This window comes from Tympanuchus pallidicinctus, unplaced genomic scaffold (assembly GCF_026119805.1).
Source record: "Tympanuchus pallidicinctus isolate F22 unplaced genomic scaffold, pur_lepc_1.0 scaffold5, whole genome shotgun sequence".
NCBI lineage: Eukaryota > Metazoa > Chordata > Aves > Galliformes > Phasianidae > Tympanuchus > Tympanuchus pallidicinctus.
This window is the reverse complement of record NW_026294769.1, coordinates 67974519-67998853: the sequence shown is the minus strand read 5'-3', so window position 1 is coordinate 67998853 and position 24335 is coordinate 67974519. Positions and strand designations below refer to the sequence as shown.

Sequence of the window (24335 nt, the reverse complement as noted above, 5' to 3'; positions counted from 1 at the left end):
CTCTTTTTCCTTTTCTGTCTTCCACAATCTGTTATTTTTGCAGGTGGGCTCCTGCTTGGAGGAGCGTGGGCTGTGCTGCAGAGCAATTGAGCAAGAAGCACCCCTTGCCCATTCGTGCCAATATTTATTTGGTTGTTAGTGAACAAGGAAAAGATTTTCCAATGCAGTAAGACTCATTTTCTTGCATATCAAATACAGGAATATGATCACCTGAACACCACCTGCAATTTGTTTTTTTCACGTGGAGGGAAAATAGGATTGAGCAGGATTCTTCTGGTCTGTGGAGTGCTGATACCCTCTAGTGGTAAAGCTGCAAGCATTTTTAGGCTTCCGAGCTTCTGTCTTTTTGAACCAAAATCTGCACATTATCTTTATATGACTGTGCACACTGTAATGTGAATTTATACCTTAAGTTTAAGCAGCCGATAATGTAATTTCCTTGGACTGTCTTCAGTGTGATTCACCTTTCATTAAATCATTTAAATGGTACCTGTGTGCTACTGGATCACACAGTGTAAAGAAACAACTGCAATGGAAATCATTAGGTAGCTAAAGCTCAAGCTTTTAACTGAAGAATTAGTGATGGTGCCACTATAGTGGCTGTAATTTGGTAAATCATAGTTAATTTATAGCTGGTTGAAGGAATCACATTTTCTTGGTTGAGTTGGCATCATTTTAGTTGTGGAGGTGCAAGAACTGTAAGTCAGCTAGCGGGCTACTGGCTTTATGACTGCAAGATGGGGACAGCATGTTAAGGTGTGACAAAACCAGCTTCAGGGCATGGCAAGAGCTTCACAAAGGTACTAAGTTAACTGCTTACTGTCTTGACTTGGCATGCGCATGGTTACAGGTTGATGGCAACAGACGTGCTGGACCCAAAGGTTGTTTCTTGTCAGCCACTTAACCCTTCCCCAGAGCATGTCTGGTGAGTGGGAGAAGGAGAAACTTGTCGATGAAATCCAGAATGAGTCAGCATGAGCAAACCCATGTATATCTGTTCTAACCTTTCTCAAAAGGGCTGATCTGAAATTTTCCAAGTGATTATACTGGCATAGAAACTTCAATCTGAACAACAACCCTCAGGGCCTGGAAAACTACAGCACCATAACCCTTCAAGGTTTGCTGGGAGCTTTTTCAATGTTGTCCATTCCTTGCATGGAAGTATTGTCAGGGTATGCCCTCTTAGCCCCATGTTTCCCCATATACAAATGAAACAAGTGACCAGGGCAGGTTAGAGGAAACATATCCAAGCTGAGCCTCCGTGGTCATCATTCTCCCTGCCTGCACATGTAGACTGGACTCTGTCAATTTCACCCAGTGAAACAAAGTGTAGCAAGACATGAGATAGCACTTTAGGTATCAGATTGAAGTTCAGAATAGGAATTACACAGTGCAAGTCTTAACAAGACTCTTTTTTTCCCCTGGATTCAGTGCCTAATGCCTATCATTTCTTTGATGCATTCTAGCAAAAGATCCAGAGCTTTTATGGAGACGTCCTTCCCATTTATTCACTAAGCTATGAAGTATTTCCGTGCCCACTGGCCCTTTGTTCCTGTTTGGGAGCACATTCAAAATGCCCGTGAACTGGGTACGTTAAGTACTAGAATATTAGTTTACCTCACTGCTTCACAGCAATCACTTACAAGACTCCCTTGATTTTTTCCTACCTATTTATCTGTAGATTTTTAATAGCTTGAGCCTGGGAATAGTTTTATAAAGCAGATCAACTTGACTTCAGATTGGACTGAATTGGATTTACCAGCTGTGGGAGTTAAATTTTCTGTCAAATCTCTGAATTCTGGGTCTTCACAGACAATAGCACAGAGTCAGTGATTTATCACATACTGAGTTTATTATTATCACATACCGAGGAGAGCAGAACTTTACCCTCTCTATTGTCTCTCTTTCAAGCTTTGTCATCTTTTCATCTGCATAGAAATGAATGCAAAAAGAGAAGTGAAAAAAAAAAAAAAGGAAAGTAGTGTGGTTTTCAATGGAGAGATTGTCCCAGTGCTGTGTTGTATTGAAGCATTTACTGTTTGTCTAGTCTCAGTATGTGCCAAGTAGATTAATTTCACTGCAACCACAGTGCCTTTTTGTGAAGCACACAGAACATCAGCTTGAAATAGACCTCCTGAGCATTACATATCTTATAAATCCCTTCCTGACATGCAATTCTATTTTCTTCCTGAAGAATGCAACAGAGTTAATTATCATATGTTTGTGTTGGAGTCATTTTGACATAGGTTATTGCCATGATTTGTTAACTTCCAAGTCTCCCTTGGTCTTCCTGAGAGTCCAATCCACTGCTTATCCATCAGAAGTACCTACCTCCTATATGTAAATAAGCAGCATCTCCCACACAAATACAGAGCAGTAATATTCTCTTGGCTTCTCCTTTTTTGTTTCACTCCAGGTTTCTGATTGTTTTGGGGTGTTTGATCTTAGCTGTCCTGACAACTTTCAAGGAGTATGAAACTGTTTCAGGTGACTGGCTTCTTTTGCTGGTAAGTAGTCTGTGGCCAGCGTGTCACCCTGCTGATCTCCCTGAACAGAAATCAGCTCCATCAGCAGTGATGGAAACTTGCTCTGCATGTAGTACGATTTCTTCTGTGGGTACTGGGACAGTGACTGAGCTTTTACGTACTGGAGAGTTCCCAGTCCATTGTCAACATCAACTAAGTATAAAGGAAGAAAGAAAGACTACTGGCCTGAGATTTTTAAATAGCAAGTTTTCAGTATTTCCCAGCAGTTCTCCTTCTAAAGTGCCAATAAATCACCTATTGGTCAGACTAGAACTTTTGAAAACTCAGTTTTTTGAGGATCTCTCAATAATATTGATTTATTCCATAATATTTTTCAATTCCCAGCATTTTTATTATTTTTTAAGGAAGGTCCTTAGAATTGGACTCAAACTTTGTCTGATAGTAGCATACATGAAACTGTTCAAAGCAATGTCTCCACGAAGGAGGGAAATGTACTTGGAGAAAATTATATATATATATATATATAATATATATAATATATAATATTATTATAATATATTATATATTAATATATTATATATTTATTATAATATATATAATTATAATATATATAATATATAATATATAATATATAATATATAATATATAATATAATTATATTATATATTATAAATATATAATATAATTATATATATTATAAATATATTATATATATATATATATATATATATATAAAATATATTCCTATCTCTGAGTTTCCAGGATGTTTATTTTATCAATGGTGGATTCATACTCAAGACTATTTGTGCAGGACTCCTACTTGACAGAAAGAGAAAAAAATTGAAAAAGCTCACTAAGTACAAATGTGACATATTAATCAGTTTATGAAAATGATCCCAACTTCCTCTTTTTCCATAACTGTCATGAAATAGAAAGTGGTCTGTCTCACTAATCCTAGTCTTGTGGAATAGCAATTCTAGGAGAACCACATAGTACTTCCAGGATCTCAATTTCCATTTCCCTTTATACACTAGAGGCAAGTAGAAGTGGACAAGAATTAAATGTCAAGGGGCTTAGGAGGGGATTTCTCCTTGCAAGTTTCTTCTTAAAAAGCAACTGTAAGAAAACACCTTCATCTGCTAGGGAATTTGAATCTCGCTTTTGTCCCTGTTACTCTACTCTGAGCCATCTATTCACATTTGAGAAAGCCTGAGGTAATTTCTCCTGTGTCTGCTTTCACATGGCTCTCAGCAGTTTTCAGAAATGGGCAGCAGCTGGAGGTATGAGTATTAGGAAAAATCCTCCTTTCCTCTTTATCTCACATTTCCAGAGGCCCATGATGCTCTTGTCCCATCTCCTTCTGTCACTTTGGAGAATTTCTCTCCTCCTCATTTCCTTCTCGTGCCTAGAAGAGCTAAAAAATTCCCCAGTCCTTAATCACAATAGAATATCCTATTTTTCTTAGCAGAGAAACTGAGAGTAATAATATATGTTTTACATTTGTTGTATATATGCCTTTATACATATGCCTTAAACATTACCATATGAATACACTTGCTCCTGTCCTTGTCTCTTCAGACATGGTTCCATGAAGGAACAACTGGTACATAACCCCATTGTACTGTGCACTGGGCACTTTGCAGTCACCACATGTGTTTTTATTTCATAATAAAAAACAGCAGTGGTTTTGTTTTATTGAAATAATTGCATTTCCATCAAGGCAAGGTAAGCACTTCTTATATACCCAGTAGGAAGAACACATCCTATACACAGATAACTTAGCAATCTGTAAAACTATGATGTCCCACTTTTCCTCGACTCTCATGAACCTGTGTTCTCTTCCCTGCTTTCTTCCCCTATCTCTTTCTCATCCCTGTCCCCAACATCTGCTCCTCAGTTTGCAACTCTGTTTGCTTCATCTATTGCTGTGCATCCAGACTTACTGCAAAATTTAAGTCTAACAGTCTCATTTGTGTCTTTAATGCAGGAAACCTTTGCCATTTTCATCTTTGGAGCAGAGTTTGCCTTAAGAATCTGGGCTGCAGGATGTTGCTGCCGCTACAAAGGATGGAGAGGAAGACTGAAGTTTGCCCGAAAGCCTCTGTGCATGCTGGGTAGGCACATATGTTGTACTTGTGTTTTCCTTGTTAGGTCCTTTTCCTTCTGAGCCACATTGGGAGGATATGCAAAAACCAGTGAAAGGCAGTACAAAGAGCACCAAAGTCAGCCCAGCCTCTTGTGCTAGGAACTGTGTCATGCTGGGAGTGGTTATTTGTAATACCTGGCAATAAGAATTCATTTAAGATGTGCTTGGGTGGTTGGCCAGTGAGAAAAAATTGATCCTTGTATGGTTTGAATACATTTTTCTTGTCCTGAGCCCAACTGTTTTTCTCAAGTTCACCACAAAATGTACACTGTCTTCAGTTTCAAAGCCTTTCAGATCCTAATGCTAACTTTCCCAATCCTTTTTCATATTCACGTGCTATATTTTACCTTTATAATCTTGGTCTGTATTTACAAACAGGTATCTTTGTGATTTCTCCCATTTTATCCTTCAAGTTTGGTAGGCATTACTTACAACTAGCCTTGAAGCTACTCATTATCCACCTTTGAATCCCCTCCAAGAACTCCTTTATCCACAAAACCAACTTGCCAACATGCAGGAGCACTGGTCATTCATGTTCACATTCATTCATTTTTTGGTTCATTATTGACACTAGTTTGTTTTGAGAATGATTGAAATTGAGTAACTCTGAAACTCATCTGGAAACACTATTTTTGGCTGGAAATAAAATATGAAGACAATTTTAAAAATGAGAGCGCAGATAATTATTTTTAACTCCTTTGGTACCACTTGTATGAATTGACAAGTGAGGTGAATCAAGTGGGTTGGGGGGGAGAAACAGAAAAAAAAAACAACAGACAAACCAGAGCAACCAACAAGAAGATGCAGTGTCATTTGCATTTTGGATTTCCTAGGTTAATCAGTGAATTGGCAGCATGTGCTGATTGTGCCAGTGATTTTAATAGGAAAATTCAGCCAAAAGATCAAAAAACTACATGTACTATATATATACATATATATGTGTGTGTGTGATGATCTATAATCCTGGTTCTCTGTAGCCTTCTTGAGGGACATAAGAATTCAGATTTTTGTAGTTGTGTTTGTTTTTTTTTCTGTCAGCATTAAGACACTGTTTCTGTGCATCTCTATGCTAGTTCAGCCAGTGTCTCAAATATAGTGTATTGATCTGTAAATAGATTACAGGGCTCTCTGTTGAGTTCCGTGCATGACTCTGTGCTCCAGGTGCAGGTACCTGATTAATTGGCATGAAGAGGCATTTTCAGGCAGCTTTAAAACTTGCCTAGGGAAATTTGCAGCACGGCCATATGGGATTAAGAACTGAGTGAAGGAGCCACTTTTGTTGGCAGGCTTTGTTCTTTTCACCTTGCAGATATCTTTGTGCTGATTGCTTCAGTGCCAGTGGTTGCTGTTGGGAACCAGGGCAATGTTCTGGCCACATCACTCAGAAGCCTTCGCTTCCTTCAGATCCTGAGGATGCTCCGAATGGACAGACGAGGCGGCACGTGGAAACTTTTGGGATCAGCTATTTGTGCACATAGCAAGGTAAGTGAGGAACTTGCAAGACTCAGCTTGGGGCTGAGGCCTGGGGGAGAGATGCTGAAGTGGAAGAGAGGGGACACATAAGTGCAGGAGTGCCTTAGGATTATTTCTAGCAACAGTAATCATAGAATGATAGAATCATTAAAGATGGAAAATCCACTAAGACCATCTAGTTTAACCATCAACCCATCCCCACTGTGCCTACCAAACCATGTTTCTCAGTGCCACATCTACATGACTCTTGATCACTTCCAGAGATAGTGGACTCCACCAACTTCCCGGGTTTCCTCTTTTCAGCTTCATTTCCTTCTTCACACTATGAACCATTTATACCATTTGTTTTACTCTCCCCTACTCAATATTGATATTTGGAAGTGGCAAGAGTGAGCATCTATTCTCACAGACATTGCAACAGGAATTTTGTCATTACACAGAATGAGAGCAGGGGCATCCTTTTTATAGTAAAGTATGCTGAAATCTTTGACTGAAATGCCTGTGTAGTTGCTATCTATCTTTAATGGCTTCTCAGGTTGCTTGATCACCAGATGGAGCAGAACTCCAGAAGGATGGCAAAAGACTGGCTGACAGAAATGTCATTTCAGAGGGAGCTGCTAGTAGAACTCCTCTTTGGAAGTGTGGGTCAGACAATTCAGTGATGCACACAGTGTGAATCCAGATGGACAGAATTTCTGAAATCATCTTTTCTCAGTCTGAGTGCTGTAGTCAGACATTCTGTCTCACACCAGAAAGATACATTGTGATTTTTCATTTTCAACAAATATTATTACAAGTTAAAAACTCTCTAAACTAAAAGCTTTTAGATTAGATTTCTCATATGCGCTGGGTGTAGAAAAACTGTACTACATACTGCGGTTTTTTTTGAATCCCCGAATGACATTCCTGACATTTTAGGTTTTTTGAAAATTAGAATGCCAGCTGGCACAGCATAATTAGATTTTACTTCTTTGTTGTGGCTGATAGGGATACCCTCCTTCATTTCATACCAACTTCTGTTTCCTCCCCATAAAGCTTGCTGCAAGGCAGGGAGCATATAAACACTTATGTCTAAAATGTTTCCCAGGAAACTGAGATCATGAAAGAAGTGTATGTGCTAAGGACATTGTTTAGAAATTGTTTAAGTCTTGGTAGTGTGGATTTCTTCTCCATCATTCCACACTGAGTTCCCATCACCACCTTTTGGATCTCAGCTGAATGACGAAGACAAAAAGAGGTTATGAGAAATTTGCTTTACCGAAAGACAGTAAAGAAACAATTTTATTAGCAAGATTCACCAACAAATTGCCATCTGTGTTTGAAATCAGACATAAACTAAAAGAGAGGAAACCTTGAAAACTGCTTTGATATGCCTAAAGATAAGAAACTGTATTCTGCAGCCTTGACTCTCTCAAGTTGAAGAGAGCAGAGCCATTGATTTGCCTGATAAAACCACTGCAGCCCTGGTGCAAAAGGACCGAAAATGACGTAAGACTCAAGGTCAGGGATACAGTCTCATCATGGTGCAGCTAAGCTCTTAGCTCAGCTTTACTTCAACTTTGCAGCAACTTTGCCAGTAAGCACTGAGCTAGGCTCATCATGGAATTGTGACCAAGCTTCCAGTGACAGCTCTGCTATTGTCAGTGCTTCTCTCCTGACAATTATACTGCCACTGTGGATTTTGAGTCTGTTTTCAGCCTCTTCATTGTCCATTTGTTTCTTTTGCAGGAACTCATCACTGCTTGGTACATTGGGTTCCTGACACTCATACTATCCTCGTTTCTTGTTTATCTGGTTGAAAAAGATGTGCCGGAAAAGGATGCTAATGGGGTGGAGATGAAGGAAGAGTTTGAGACCTATGCAGATGCATTGTGGTGGGGGCTGGTAAGTGAATCCAAAAATTCTTTATGATCTTTTTAAAAACGTTGTATCAATAAGTATTGGTGTTAGGGTCTAAATATAAGTGCTCCTAAATTTGAGTGAGTGGAATACTATTGGTATAACATCACCAGTAGTAAGAACTCCACTAAAATCAATTATCAGAATTTATCTCTCTGTGGATATCTAGTCAGGCAGAGGCTCTTTGGTACTTAAAGCCTATAGAGATATCAGTCTGTGCTCCTGAATTCTAGGAAGGCTGTTTTGGAGGAGGGTCTCTAAGTGTAACTTCACTGGTATGCATTGGGGCAGCCAATGCCAAGTTCTTACAGCAGTGGTGTCCACCCAGTGAGAGCTATATCCTTCAGCAAATGACTAAAGTAAAGCTGGTACAAAGTCTGTTTTGTAGACCTAGCAACATGTGGCATAGGTCTGGGCAGCATAGGTAGATGCTGATGGAAGTTAGATCTGTAAGGAGCCACTGAGACCATTCTCCCTAGAATCTCTCTGGATTCTTATATAGAAGGGTAGAAAGATGTCTCTGGAAAGAAGCCTACATGTTGCTTATGTCTTACATGGATTTGACAGGAATCGCTCAAGAAATTCCATTGATGGTAGGATACTGATCAAGAGGGATGTTTAATATGCCTGTTCTTATATTGGTTTGCACCACTGCTCATTTGATCATGTAAAATCCTAGCTATCTTGTACAGAGAATTTATGTTTCTTTACTAACAGTAGTTATGGGAACTGACTGTATTGTACAAAATCTGTGACTAAAATTCAGCAGCACATTTTTTTATTCAGTGCAGTTCTTGTAAATGGCAAGATATGTGGCATGGGAATTGGAACTATATGATCTTTGAGGTCCCTTCCAACCCAACTCATTCTGTGATTCTATGATTTCTCCTTCACCCTTTCCATTGCCAACCAAAAAATGATACACAGAATTGTTGAATATTTTCATATCCTTCTTTACTAGGAAGTTCAGGTAGGGTCTCATTTGAAGTGTCATATTTGAAAAACAAGGTTTAGCAGTTGTGTAGGAATGGAATAAGTTTTCACAGAATTATCTTTGCTTCTTAGTGACTGTTACTTTAGGAAGAGGTAGCCCTGACTTATTGTTAAAGCACTGCAAACTTAATTGGCAAGTTGCATTCCTAACTGTGCACTGACAGTAGGCATGAGACTTGGTCTTTGTGCCACATCTGTTCAGTAGCTGCATCCTAGAGAATCAGCTGATCAGACTAAATCCATTCTTCCAGGTGCAGCGCCTCTAAAAAGATTGACTGGCCCATCATAAAGATTCTGTTTTAAGAAGCTGTGTGTGAGCATTCATAGAGCTAATTGAGTGACACAGGTTTGATAGTGATATTTAAAACAGGGTTGTTGGTTTTGTTTTATTTATGGTCATTCTGCCTACAGATCACCCTTGCTACGATTGGGTATGGTGACAAGACTCCCAAGACGTGGGAAGGACGGCTGATTGCAGCTACATTCTCACTCATTGGAGTGTCTTTCTTTGCTCTTCCTGCAGTAAGTAACTTCTTTCTCCTCCCTTAGCCACATCCCAGAGCTGTGTGCTTGCAAAAAGAGGATAAAGTGATCAAAACTTCCAGTGGAATCAAAACTTATTAATAGAAGTAATTCAGACACTTGAACTGGTCTGTATTAGTAAATAACTTTGGTCTATGCTCTGCTTCCTGAAGACAAGTAGGATGCTGCTATCAAAATCCTTTATTCCAAAATTTACATGCAAACTACTGGATATAATATGTCACCCTCATAATTTCTGAACCATGTGTGAACATTGTCTGAGAATGAACAAATCCATCAGGTGAATGATCTGGGCAATCACAGGACAGATCTTGAGCTTGTACTCTAGCCTGCATTAGTTTACTGGTATTGACATAGCCACACAAGACATATTTTTAAAATATTTGGGGCCTATTGATCTAGGATTGCGACCATTTTACTGAGCTCTAAATATGTGCAATGCCAGATGATCTGTAGTGATCATCTCAGAACATTGGCCATTCTATAACTTGAAAATAAATACATTACCTGAACAATTCCAGCTTGGAAAGATGGTAGGCATTCAAGAAGCTGAGAATCTAAAGATGATTTGGCGTGGCTTTCATCACATGGGAAGAGCAAAGCAACCTCCTCAGTGGAGCAGTGGAAAAGGCATAATGTACTGCAGAAGGGTTCTGTGTAGCCATCCTCATTCTCATCTGCAGAACAATTTCCTATCAGAATTTCTCCACTTTTCCTGAATAAAAAAATGCTTAAATTTACCCCATCTCTAGAAGTCGTAAGGCCATCTTGAATGGGACCGTGTGCAACCTTGTCTGGTAGGAGGTGTTTCTATCTATAGCAGAGAGTTGGAACTAGATAATCCTTAAGGTCCCTCCCTACCCAAGTAATTCCTTGATTTTATGATAAAATCTTGCATCACTCTATGCTTTCAGGGCATTCTGGGTTCAGGGTTGGCACTGAAAGTCCAGGAGCAACATCGTCAGAAACATTTTGAAAAAAGAAGAAAGCCAGCAGCCGAACTCATTCAGGTTTGCAGCCATTTCTCTCATTGAAAAAGTGTTATTTATGAAGATTTTTGCGTGTTGCAGCAAGGACCTCCTCTTCCCTCATCCCCAGTTCTCATTTGTCATTGCAGGATGTAAGAAGCCATATTTGTAAAGAAGAAAAATTTTTCGCATTGAGCTAGATAATCCCATGGTCCTTGCAGTTCTTGAGGGATCTCTCAATTTCCATAATGTATTTTAGAAGAAAGGTGTCATTAGAGGAAAGACCCATCTTCTAGCCTCTGGAAACCAACAAAATTCTATGTCAGCCTTACAGAATCACAGAAAACATGCTGTTGAGAACATATTCTTTCCAAAATCCAGGTTTTGTTAGTTCCTTTGTGAAAGAATTTTATGTGGAAACAAAGTCATGTTGTTATTAGCATGAAAACAGCAACAGCAGTAACACAAGAGACAGTGCCTAGTTCATCTTAGTCAAAATGCCTAAGTAGTATGTATGGTTTGTAAAGGCTGAAACATGCCATTGGATCTTCTGTTACGTTACTGGACGATCAGTGGACTCAATGAGAAGAATCATCTTGTCTCATTCAGTCTTTTATTCTGACCTTTGTTATGGGTGCAGAAATCTAAGCTTAGCATTACTGTCTTGGGACTGACTAATTACTCAGCGTAGCTGTGGAATGCATCTTGAGTACAGTGAAGCAAATAATAGCATTTCCACAGAGGGACATAGAAGCTTTCTGTGATATCACATGGAAATGTTGGTTTTCACTACAAATGCTGTTCAGAAACAGAAGGAGTTGCAGGAATGAGCAATGAATAGAATTTACTGCTAAAATTTACTGCATATCCACTTAGGAGGCAGCAAATTTAGTCATAATATTTTTAACAGTATGCTTTGAGAATTTTGAATTGAGCTCAGCAAAATTTCCTCTGATAGTACATTAGATAGTAACCAATCTAATCACTTCTAGAAATACTGCACATTCAGCAGTCCTTGGTTCTCTTTCAGGAGTGTGCAACAGGAGAATAAAACCAGTTTAGTCAACTGTAATGTCTTGTTTGCACTGGTGGTACTTCCTCCTTTAATAACCTCCCCAGATCAAAAGTCAGTGTTAATAATTTTGCCATATATTGCCATTCATTTGGTATGACTCATTAGTAATTCATTTCCAGATAATCACTCAGGTGAATCATTATAGTCTTTGAAATAATCTGGCTGTTTTCAGACCGAGGAATAGCCTTGCCTTATGCTGATTATTGTCTCATCCTTGAAATCTCCAGGCTGCCTGGAGATACTATGCTACTAACCCCAACAGAATTGATCTTGTTGCTACCTGGAGATTTTACGAATCAATTGTATCATTTCCATTTTTCAGGTAAGTGAATTTCACATCTTTCCATCACCATTTTCTGTGAAGTTTAAGTCAGGACAGGAAGTATGGAGTTTTGTATATAATTAAGTTTTCATAGGTAGCAGAGAGTTGCCAGTTACCATTTTCCTAGTTGAGAGTGAAAAAAAAATGCTTCTGTCTTCTGGCTCCATGGGCACATGGACAACTCCCTCCGTGTTTCTCACGTTGAGGTTGAACAAAGGAGAAGTTTGCCTTGCAATCAGCTTCCTTTTTTAAGACTTTGGAGTTTTTTGATCTGGAAATCTCAGTTTCTTCCTCTGCAATTTTGATCCTGAGAAAGTCTGAGTCACAGGCAGCTGCACTGTTCACATCTTCTAGGATGATGGGTATAATTCAGTGGAGGACAGTAAAGGAATGTCTAAAGCTGTCCTGATGCTGTTCATTGAAGGTTCAAAAGAAAAATTTGTTGGTGAGTTGATGTCATTATTTTTTTAATCCCAATTATGATCACCACTCCAGAGTTCAGTGGAAAGCATTTCATGCATAAAACATTTATAATTAATTTGTGCTTGTAAGTTAATGGGTGTTTGATACTCAACTTTTCTTGTTTCAACTTGAGGTATTAACACAAAAATGCCCATTAAATGCCCATTCTTTTAGCTATAGATTATCAGTTGGTAATAATGAGTATTAATTATATGATATATCATAATATCATAATATTATGACATATTATCATAAATCATAATATTATGATATATTATATCATTTCAACATTCATTCTGGGCTTGCTGTTATGCTTCATTCTGAAAACAAGTGCTCTTAACCTGTTGCTCAGCATAGATGGGCTGTACTCACTCTGCTAGTATGGCAGTGCCAGTTGTTTCTTAAAACTGACTTGAAGAAACTTTTCAGTTTTCTGCCTTCTCAAAGGGAAAATCATAACCAAATATTACCTCTTCCTTTGTTTTATTCACAGTGTATTTCTTTAGAACTAATCTCCCATCAGTCCCAAAGGAAATCTCTAAGAAAAAGCACAAGTGTTTAATTAAGGCTCAGTATATTTCTTTTTTGTATCCCTTCTCACTCTGTATCTATTCCCACCTTATCCATTACACTGTGATTCCTACAGGGTTCCTTGACCTCACATTTTGTTCAGAGAACACTTCTCATGTTCACCTGAAGTCTAGACTCACTAATGTGTTTTCAAACTTATCCTTTGTACTAGGTTCTTCTGTGATTTAAACATAACCTGAAATTTAAGAGGTGTTTTGCAAGTAAGGTCCTGGGAGAGAGGGCAAGGGATTAACTTCACATAAAAGCCTAGATTACCATTCTTAGCAACACAGATTGGTTTCAGTGTTTCATTTACTTTACTTTATGACTAGCTAAAAACATAATGTCAAAGCTTTTAATTCTGTTGTCAGTAATGATCTGATCACAGAGCAAAAAAAATGTAAACAATTAACAGTAGATTAACAATTTCCATTAAAAGAATTTGCTGGATTTATTGTGTAATTCTTCTTTCCATGCTTTCTTACAATGCTTCCTCTTCTATAAAAGGAAAGAGCAATTGGATGGTACTGCCAGGTATGCTTCTGTCATTATTAAAGTCTTCTTTTAATACATTATTGGAGAATGTGGATTAAATGGTTCTTCGTGGATTTGTGAGCTGTTAACCAAAACATGCTACTAACACCATAGGTAGTCATTAAAAATGTTTAACCAGTCCATTTCTTAATTGCTTGCTTTTTTCCCAACTTAACAACATAGCTAAAATGCTAATTGTACAACTGGAAAGTGTTGCTTGCTAAATGTCTGTAAGCAGCTTTATTGTTCATTATGATTAATCAGAGTCTATAGAAATTTCTCCTGACCTATGCTATAGGGGCAAAGTTAAGCATTCAAGTTGTTGTGCAGTGAATTTAAAGTTCTGTCTCATGTTGTTGCACCGCACAGAGCAATGTTTGGATGGAAGGGATCAGGTCTGTGTCATTTCAACATATTCTCAGATTTCTTGATGATAAATATGAAGATGAAAGGCTAAGGTGGATCAATAGGATAATCAAGTTCTCTCACTTTACTACAAAGGCTACATTAGAGTTAAGGGCTTGTTCTTACCTCTGCTGATGTAGATGGGAAAGTTCCCAGTAACTTTGGGGCTTTATAAGCAGAAAATGAGATCCTAATACTGGTTAGTCATTGAAGACTACAGCAGAGCAGACCCTATTAGTGAACATACGAGGTTTGAGACATATTTGGAAATGAATTATTCATAACCCCTTTAGCAAAATTACAGATTTGAAAGCGCATAAAAGAATTCAATCTCTTAGGTCAGACACATAAAGCACTTAAATGCTAAACTACTATCAGTGGATCATCCACAATGAAAGTCAATAGGTATTGCAAGATAAATAGTTCCACAAAGACCTATGATTAAGCTGTCTCCATTTTCATTCTCATTTAAAACATGGAGAAAATGAGCAAGAATTATAGGAAAAATTGTAAACTGACAGGGAATTACAGCTTCCAAGAGAAGTTCCTGTACCTGCAGCGACAGAACAATTCCTGCAGTATTTTCTGAGCTGTTCTATCGTTTAGTCCAGTAGAAGGCATTTAATATGGATGAACTGGATTAAAAACTGATAATTATGACTCTCAGCACAGAATCTTTAAAATCGTAATCCCATGGTCCTTGTTCTAGAAGTTTATGTGTTGCTTTTATGTTGTTAGGTAAGAAACAACCTTCAGCAAAATCATCATTAATTCTGAATGGGAACCTTAGTAACAATATGTTTAAAGAAGTAAGCATTATTAAAAAAAAAGATTGGAATTCCTCTAAGTAAATAGACAAATTATGGTACTTGTGAAAGCATCCACTGACTTCAGTAGATATGAGGCTGAGCTCTAATCTGCTTGTTTTTACAGTTCCGTGTCCCACTTCTCATAAAACTCCTGTTTATAGACCATGTAATTTAAATTTAAAAAAAAAAAAAAAAAAAAGATTGAATCTTCCTGTGCTGATTTAGCATGGGAAATATTAGTGCATTAGTTGTACTGCAGTTTGTGTTGAAGGCTATATTGAATTGAATGGGCAATAAGGAAATGTTGTCTTAGTGGAGAGAACAGCCCGTCAGTGCACTCAGTCTCCAAAGTCTTGCATAGTGGAGTACTTAATGGGCAAGCTGTAGCAATAAGTTCACTTTCTGAACTGTGGTTGATAATGGAGAAAGAAGAATTCATACAAATCTTTCTCAGAATAGTCAGAAAACATAAAAAGTTAATAAAATAAGGACAAGAATAGATTGGGTAAATTACTGGCTGGCAAGATGGTGTCAAAGATCAAGGCTTTGGGTGCTGTGATCTTGGGCAGACCTTTGAGAGAGCATGCAGAATGCAATTGAGAAAATGGGACAAAAGTGTTCTGGGGAACAATCTGTCTGGATTGGTTAGCAGAGCTTTAAACTACATTTCATGGGGGAAGAGCATGGAGTTCCTTGTGACAGAGAGGGGCCTGGTAATGCTGCCTTTTTAGTAAACTGTGGAGAAATGCCTCTCAATTGTCTAATGTGATCTTGTAATTACTCTTCAAAGTAGATAACGTTATCAACAGTGTGACTTAAACCTTCCTGCATCTCTCTAGAGATACCTGCACTCTCTGCTTCCCTAAAGTGCCTGTATACCAATGCACAGTATGGGAAATAAACAGGAAGAACTAGAGATCTGTGTGCAATCACAGAGTCATGATCTCATCATGATCACAGAGACACGGTAAGACAGCTCACATGACTGGAACGCTGTCATGGATGCCCACTTCCTCTTTCATAAAGGAAGGCTGATGAGGCCGCGTGGTATCCTTGGTCTCCTTATGTGAGACCAACTAGAATAAATTGATCTCCCCTTCAGGGGGAAGCAAATGGATGAAGCCAGGCTCTTCTTGATGGTGTGTTGCAGTAGGAAAAGGAATAATGGCCTAAAGCTTGAACTTAGGAAGTTCTGTACTAACACATGGAAGAATTTTACAGTAGGGGTGATGGAGCACTGCAGCAGGCTTCCCGGAGAGGTTGTAGAGTGTACTCCTATGGAGATATTCAATACCCTTTTGGACACTTATTTCTGTGATCTATAGTAGGGTACCTCTTTAGCAGGAGTTGGACTCGATAATCTCTTGAGGTCCCTTCCAACCCCTGTGATTCGGTGATTCTTTGAAAATTAAAAAATGAAGCCCAGCTGTGTGAAAATGTCAGTTTCTCTTCTGCAACATGAAAGCTCTTTAGGAACTCCAAAGAGTTGAATTCTATGACAGATCTTTCTAGAACCTCTCTCCAAGCAGGAGATGGCAGAGTAACAAAAAAAGAGCAACTCCTTGCTCTTAGAATATTTGGGAAAAACACAGGATAAGGCAATGACCAAAGAGTCCATTTCAGAAATTGAATGCCAAGGCAAGTTTGCAGGGAAGGATTTGTGGTAGTAGAAAGCTAATTAAAATTTGACAACCGCCAAGGCTTTACTGAAGCTTACTTTAAACTAGAACTAAAGATGTGAGAGGCACTGACGAATATGTTGACCCACGCAGTGGGCTGGATCTTATAAGTACTGAAGAGGTTTGCAATGTTGCTCTGTTAAGAATAGCACTTTACCTGTAAGCTCTGTACATGCCCAAAACCAAGAGTAACTGATACTGTGCTCTTCATTGCTTACTGGTGGGGAGCATGGTGACTACATGCTGCAGATGCCATAAGCTGTTTCTTCCTTAATCAATGCTTTAAGCTGCCAGACCTACTGAAAAGGACCTGAGGACGGATGGGAAGCTGGACATGAGCCAGCCATGTGCCCTCACAGCTCAGAAAGCCAACCATATCCTGGGCTGCATCAAAAGAACGTGGCTAACAGAGTGAGTGAGGTGATCTTGCTCCTCTACATGAGGACATGGAGTGCTCAGTACAGGGAAGATATGGACCTGTTGGAGCACATCTAGAGAAGGACCACAGAAATGACGAAAGGGATGGAACACTTCTCCTACAAGGACTGCCTGAAAGAGCTGGGGCTGTTCAGAATGGAGAAGAGAAAGTTCCAAGGAGACCTGATAGCAGTTTTTCAGTATCTAAAGGGGAACTACAGGAAAGAAGGGAAGAGACTCTTTAGCGCTTTAGCAGCGCCCTATGCTTTGCACTTTTGTATGTATTACAAAGGATTTTCATCTTTCTGAAAAAAGTGACATTAATGTCCTCATTTATTAGAATGCTCTCATTCAGCTAATACTGGGGTGTTTTACATGTCCCAGCCATTGGGTTGGGCTTTTGCAGAGTGAACATAGTTTATTTTGAAACTGGTGTTTATGTTTGTGTTTCAGGAAGTAATTGGTGGCTTGATTTTTCCACACTGTTTTTAATAGCTATTAGCACTTATTTTGATCAGTGTGTTAATTTTGAATCGTGGGTATACAGGCACTTTAGTGAAGAATTTTGAAGTTTCTCCTAGGGCTTTGCTCCTAGACAGGTTTTTAATTTTGGCACACAGCATTACTCAACTGTAGAACTAGACAGCAGGAAAACACATTCATTGCTAGGCCAGTTATCGTATCACTGAAAAAAAATTGTTTATCCCAGTTTCCTTATGTCTCCAAGATAAATAATATCCCTCTGCCTTTGGAAATATGTTTTGAGATCTTTAAGTGGCAGAACATTGTACTAGTCCTTCCTACTGTGTGAGTATAAGAGAATATAATATGGTACATTTTAGTATTGCTAGTAGTTACAATTTAATGAAAATAAAAGCATTTCTAGCAAGGCTGGAAAATTTCACTGTCAGGATTTCTTCTGAATGCAACTTCCCGAAACAGGAAGGGGAAAAAAGTCACTCTGAACTGCATATTTCATTAAATACAAATGAAAGGCTATTCCCATTCTTTTTCATAGAGCTTTTCATGAGTAATCATTAACGTCTCATCTTAATAACTTTTCTTCACTTTACAGTAATGTCATGTTTAGTAGGGAGTCATTCTTTGGATCGAGCCTCACAAGAAAACTTAGGTATATACATTCAAGTAACAATTGAGCCTTACTCTCCATATTTCTTGCATGCCATTCTCTGCCTGCAATTTCTGTTTTGACAGCAGTAGTTCATCTAACCACCATGAAAAGTAAGGGAAATAAGAAAGAAACATTACTTAAATATAAAAATAAATGTGCATGACTTTGCAGATAGTTCATTGTTCTGCTGTTCTGAAAACATGGGATCTAGTCATAGCTCTGCCAATGATCTGCTTAGAAACAAGTGCTTTTCACTGTTTTCATAGAATGAAAATGATACTAACCTACTCTGCTAAGCATCTAGAAGTCTATGGCTGAAAAATATTCTGTAAGAGCTGGAAATCATTTCTTGTGCAGCCCCAACGTTGTCAGTACAAATGTATGCAAGTTACTTTGCATTTATGTTCAGCAGATCAATATCCCTGCATGTGTATTTACAGGTTCTGATTCAGGGAAGTGGAGGATTTTGATCATCTGAATGAAATTAGTGACACGTTTAAACATCTTGCTGAACTCTGACTTAAGACTTGGGGCAATAACTTTATTTTCCTGCAATGAAACACAGAAATAATCAGTAGCAATCCAAAATTCTGAAAGACACATCATTGGAAATACTAAGATTTTGACTATATTGTTAAATATTTTATTTTATCCTGAACATCTTCCCATCATTCAACTTTATCTTGTTCTTCTCATTTCTACTTCATTTCACAAACATCAGTACACAATTCAGCTTTCCTAGCTTAAGCCCTTCATCTTTTGGAGAGCTGCTAGTGAAGCACTCCATTTTTCATAGGACAATTGGCCCATGCAAAATATTTGAGAAACACTGATTTTGCTAGTGATTGATACATGGAGAAATGTTCACTGCAAAGTGAAGAGTGGGTCAACATCCATGTGATTTCTATTTACATTTCTGGCTGCATTCTTTGGTGAAAAAATATCCATCCTGTTTTTGCAATGGATTGTTCTCCCCATGGATTGGGGTGATATTGCTTATTTTTGCCCATTTCTAATCACTTTAGAGAGGAATGAGTAAAGGGACTGAGCAAAAGCCTGTTAGTGTGAACAGGGACTCTTTCTGAAGAGTGTCAAAGATGAGTCTAAGGAAGAACTCATGGTCATATTTCTCATCAGATAATTTGGATGGCAAGTGAGTTTGCGTTTAAAATTAGATCTACACTTAAATACCAGTAAGGACCACCAAAGGATGAGGAAATGTGGTGGCTAAAATGGGATATTTTTCCCTCCCAAATCAGAAATTTGCAGATTTAGACCTTGAATTCTAGGTGCCCTGTGGCTTTTTAAAAGAAAATATTAGTTATTAAGAAGTTACGGTCAGTTATTTTGAAGTTGATCACTTTTGTGTGTTATTCTCCATAGAAACAAATATCATTTAATTTTCTTAGAAGGATAAGCTGATTGGCTAAATTTTGTAAGTACTGTGGAACAGAAAAGTGTTCTTTGTTTTATATTGGGAAAACGTGGACTCATAGAGATCAGTTGAAAGTATTCACTGAGGGCTAGATTTTCTGCAGGGCTCATTGCTGTCTTCATATTAGTTGTATGCTAATTTCCATTGGGAAAAGTGCAAAGGAGAATATTCCTGAAAATCTCATTCAGAATGTTTGATTTCTCAAAGCCCAGTTCACCTGCACAGTGATAGTACAGCTGATAATGTAGTAAAATACTGGAGTAAGCCTGACTTCCTTTTACTTCCAGTTACTTGAGACTAGCCTAACCTAATGATTAGCTAGCATAGTGACTAGATAAACTGCAAAAATATGGAAAGATTTCCTGAATATTATTACTGAATATTATTACTCTGTGTGAGGTGAAAAGGGTAAATACATGGAGTAGGGATGTGTTTTATTCATTTTTAGTATTGATTCATTATTTTTCTTCTCATACATGTGCCATTTGATTATGAAACTCCAATGTTAGGCAAAACACAGAGAGGAGAGTATCTGGCTTGCATGATGGGATGTAACTGCGTTATTTCCATGCATGACTGTTTATGAATCAGTATTTCTAGTTCAGTGGTTCCCACTCTTTATTCTTAGCAAGGGTAGAACATCTGCTGCAGAAGCCAGCCATCTCTTGTATATCCCAAAAGCAAATTCTTCTCCCAGATTTTCCAAAATAATTCCCTTTGCTCAACAAGAGCAAGAATCTGAGAGATGAATTGTTCTTCAGCTGCGAAGATAGTTTGCAATGCATCTATCTTTCTCCCTTTGTAGTGGTCTGTATTTACCCTAGCATAAAGGAGTTCTCATGCTAGGACTCCACTTTGAAGATAAAAGTTTGAGGAAAACTTTTATCCCATCACAAGGGAGAGGATGCAATGGCATGCAAGACAAGAAATGGCAATGCATCCAAAGCAATCAGAAAAAAATGCTCTGCATTTTTATCAGTATTTTTGGGATGTGTTATTTCTTGTGATTTCTGGAAGTGTATTGGAAATCAGAAATCCTGTTTTCCTGTGGGAAAGCCAAATAATGTGAAACCACTGTCCCAAAGAGAGGAAAAGCAGCTAATATCAATAGGTGGATTCTGAAAGACAAGCAGCAGTAGATGAACTTGTAGGTGGGAACCACTGTCCTAGCCACTCTCATAAAGGATGATGTGATTTGCGCATGCTTCATACTCTGAGACTGAGCCATGCGCATGCTGTTTTAATGATGGGGATTGTGTCATGAGAACAAATGTTTCCTAAGTGTTTTTAAAAACCACTATGTAAGCAAAAACCCCAGCAGACCCAGATTTCATCCCCTGGAAATGAGAATACAGTCTGCTTTTTTCCATGATGATAAGTAGCTATTTATCTGGAAAGAAGTTAGTTTGTTAGGTTTTTTTTTTTTTTTTGTTTATTTTTTATATACAACATATGGTATTTTTCATGTAAAGCTAAAGATTGATTTTCTGAGTATTCTACTGCTCTGGCTGCCTACGTATGAGCACAGTTGTCTACATTATTGTGTAAAAGTCCTGCTATAAGTGAGTGTTACTTTAAGGGTTAATAATCAGCATTAAATTAACGAGAAAGGCTTCAGGTCACATAACTTCAGTTTAGGCTAGAGATCTGCATTTTAAATTAATTCTCACCTAGATCTCCCTGTAATCAATAATAACAGACAGATTTTTCCATCTTGAAAGTCATTCCAAAGTGAAACAGTTCTCTCAGCAGGTTGCTGACTTCCACAGAGCATAAAAAGGAGACTAAAAATCAATCTTAGGAATGATTTTAAAGAGTTAAAACAGATTGGTAAAATTCTAAACCTAAGGTGCCTGAGCAACAGTCTTGAGACAATAATTTGTTCATGAGCTGGCACTTATCAATGGGAAAAGTTAACTCTGGAAAGGCAATTTAGGAATGGTTTATGTTGATATTAGCTACATTAAAAAAAAAATTAAAAAAGAGGGTAGCTATATATGCAGTGGAGAATATCATAGCAAATAAGTAGCCTTTTTTGCTGAATGCAGAGGACTATTTTGATCTATGAGCAGGTTATGAAGTCTTGACCACTACTGTTCTGAGGTAGGTCAGAAATTTCTGTCCCTGAACTGAAAAAAAAATATCTCTCTTGTATATGTATTTTCTATATATAGTGTATAAGAGCTTGAATAAAGTTCCCAGAGATGCCTTGGAATGTCCTGCTAAGCACCACTGCTCTCAGACAAGGCCTCTGAGAAAACAGATAAGCAACAGTAATGCAGAAAAGAGACCACAGATTTCTCTACCTTAATGCAAATCACTTGCTCAGGTCCTTTACTCACCATTAGTTTAGCCTTTGGAGCACTGCTTCAGATCAGTCAGATCCAGAGTCCAGCCCAGAAGGAAACATAACGGAATTAATTTTTAAAATAATTCCTAAGGCTGAACATGAAACTACTCTACACATTTTGTGCTGACTAATCTGCCACAGAAATTGGCTTGTCAAAAAGTAATATTATTTTGCTACAAACAGAAAACTATTCCTTGATTTTTTGCTGTGCAAATTTGTCTGTACTTTGTACATTTTACCCCAAAGCTATTAATTACTCAGGAAATTACATGAGGGCAAAATCTGGGTTATTAATGCAATTCACTAAGACCATTCTAATTCTTCTCTCAGATCTGTGCTTTTGTCTCCTCAAATTGCTGACTTCAGGCCTGGCACTGCTGATACATCAGGACTAGCTGTGCGTTTCCATACTCACACAAGTCCTTCATAGTTTTGCCACTTCCACACTTGCATACACCTATACATTTAATATGCACGTCTGAATTTAATGGGAAGCAGAAACTGCATTCATAAGTATTGCAATATTGTCAACAACAAAATTCAGAAAGTCTGAGAAAACATTCTACACAAATGTTTGTACTTCAGTCTTTCGAGAGAGGGATATTTCACAGAATCAAACAATTGCAGGAGTTAGAAGGGATCTCTGGAGATCATCTAGTCCAGCTCTCCCTTCTGGGTCAAAAGAATTGTTAATATGAATCTGATAGTAAAGATGAGGGCTCCAGTAATTTATATTGGGGAAAAAAAAAAGCCAACAAAAAAAACATAACTGCAACAACAGTAACCTGCAATGCTGAAATAAATTAGGAACTTTGTATGCTGTAAGTTGCAGTATTCCTACTAGAGTCAGCACTCCTGTGAAAGCTGCTGTTTCTTTAAATCTATTAAATTGCTATTTTAAGAATATAATACCAAAAACTTCTGCTGTGGTGGTATACTGCCACAGGCAGAGCTCTGAGGTGGAAATAGCTTCTTCTGTCAAAGAGGAGATACCAGAGATCCACAGCTTCCAAAAACATTGCTAGAACACATAAAAATCCATCTGATCAAGATGATAACTCCTTAAACAGAGAATAAATAGTCCTGTGAGTGAGATTCTCCAATCACAGTGTCTGCAAAGAAGTAACTAGCTCTGACCGCTATGTCCTTCCAGGGTGGACCCTCTCCATCCTTGCTCTTCCACACCAGCATGTTCAGCGGCTTCAGCTGAACAATATGTACAAACACCTCTCTGAATACCAATCAAATCTCATTACCCTGGCCATCAGTTCTTTCCTTCAGCTTTGCTCTCGCCTGTGGCTCTCATAAACTTGTCAACTGCTCTATTTTTTTCTCTACTCCACTGAGCCCTCTTGCCCTACTTTCCCACATAGATTTGCCTCTTGGCCACATGCGCACAATTCACCTCTTTCCAGAGCTGTTCCCCATTGCACTGTTGGATTGGAGTAAGGGGCAGGCTTTCTTCTCATGACTTAGCCCCACATTTAACATTTTTTATCAAGTATTCAAAACAATATATTTTTAGCAGCAAAACAAGAAAATCAAATGTTTACACCACCTATCACATTCAAATTGTTCAGAGCATACTTAAGTTAATACACTAAGTAGCAAATTCTTTCATTCTGCTGTTTTCAGTGGTATTACTAATTACTTTTAAGACTATTATGGTCATTAGGCTATGAGAAGGGTTACTGATGCCAGTAAGATGGCAGGTAGATGTAACTCTAGCTATACATTGTCATTGATGTGACAATACCTGGTACATTATTCTGAAAGAGGACAGTGAAAGGAATCATCAGAACAACAAAATAAGTCATTTTGCCACAATTTGAACTTAAATTTCTGGAATAGTGAGAAATTACTGAAATTGAATCATGGAGAGAACTGGGTGGCGTGCCCTAGCGGGTAGCAAGTAATTACTTGGCAATGCCTTTCCAGTGTCTTGCTGACAATTTATTTGATTCACGGCACATTTGACCTTTCTTCTCCTCTCAACTATGCACATGAGTTATTCATTTAATAGTCTGCTGTAGATGCAGTAGTTCAAGAAAGCACTAATGAGGGAAGGGCCAAGCATCCTTGCCTTTAGATAATATAACTGCCTAAGTAATAATGTTTTCTTAATAAAAAATCTAATGCTTCAGATGTGGTACTGGAGCTGAAGCATTGTGATGTATTACATAAAGAGGATAGCAAGACCCTCTGGTAACATTTTCAACATTGATACAATAAAAAAATTCTCATAAAAATCAGCTAATTATATGTGGAGCTTTGCTGTTGTTTGCAAAGACACTGATGTATTATGGTAGCCCCAGCAGTGTCCTTGTGTACAAAACATTTATTTAGCCTCTTCTATATTTAAAGAATCATGAAAAGAAGTTTAAAGTGTACAAAGGAGGAAAATGATTACTTTTGCTTATTTTGTAGCCAAAAGCTGGGTCTCTTGGATCGGGTTCGTGGTACCAATACTAAAGGAAAGCTATTTACCCCTCTGAATGTAGATGCCATTGAAGAAAGTCCTTCAAAAGAGCCTAAGAATGTTGTCTTGAATAATAAGGAGCGTTTTCGCACTGCATTCCGAATGAAAGCGTACGCTTTTTGGCAAAGCTCAGAAGGTAGCCCATCTGTGTTGATTTC

At 38.1% G+C, this 24335-nt stretch overlaps 1 protein-coding gene across 2 annotated transcripts in view; it reads left to right on the top strand.

Moving 5' to 3' along the window:
• The window catches only part of KCNQ3 (potassium voltage-gated channel subfamily Q member 3), a 189400-nt gene that overhangs the window by 150991 nt on the left and 14074 nt on the right, over positions 1 to 24335 (top strand). The window contains exons 2-11 of one of the 2 annotated variants that reach the window (XM_052704654.1): positions 2417 to 2507; positions 4474 to 4600; positions 5942 to 6114; positions 7834 to 7989; positions 9409 to 9519; positions 10455 to 10550; positions 11811 to 11905; positions 13445 to 13471; positions 17857 to 17913; positions 24126 to 24313. In XM_052704654.1, the coding sequence (XP_052560614.1) occupies positions 2417 to 2507; positions 4474 to 4600; positions 5942 to 6114; positions 7834 to 7989; positions 9409 to 9519; positions 10455 to 10550; positions 11811 to 11905; positions 13445 to 13471; positions 17857 to 17913; positions 24126 to 24313 (1121 nt within the window). The remainder of the gene's footprint in view (positions 1 to 2416; positions 2508 to 4473; positions 4601 to 5941; positions 6115 to 7833; positions 7990 to 9408; positions 9520 to 10454; positions 10551 to 11810; positions 11906 to 13444; positions 13472 to 17856; positions 17914 to 24125; positions 24314 to 24335) is intronic. The other variant, XM_052704655.1, reaches the window with a different exon arrangement.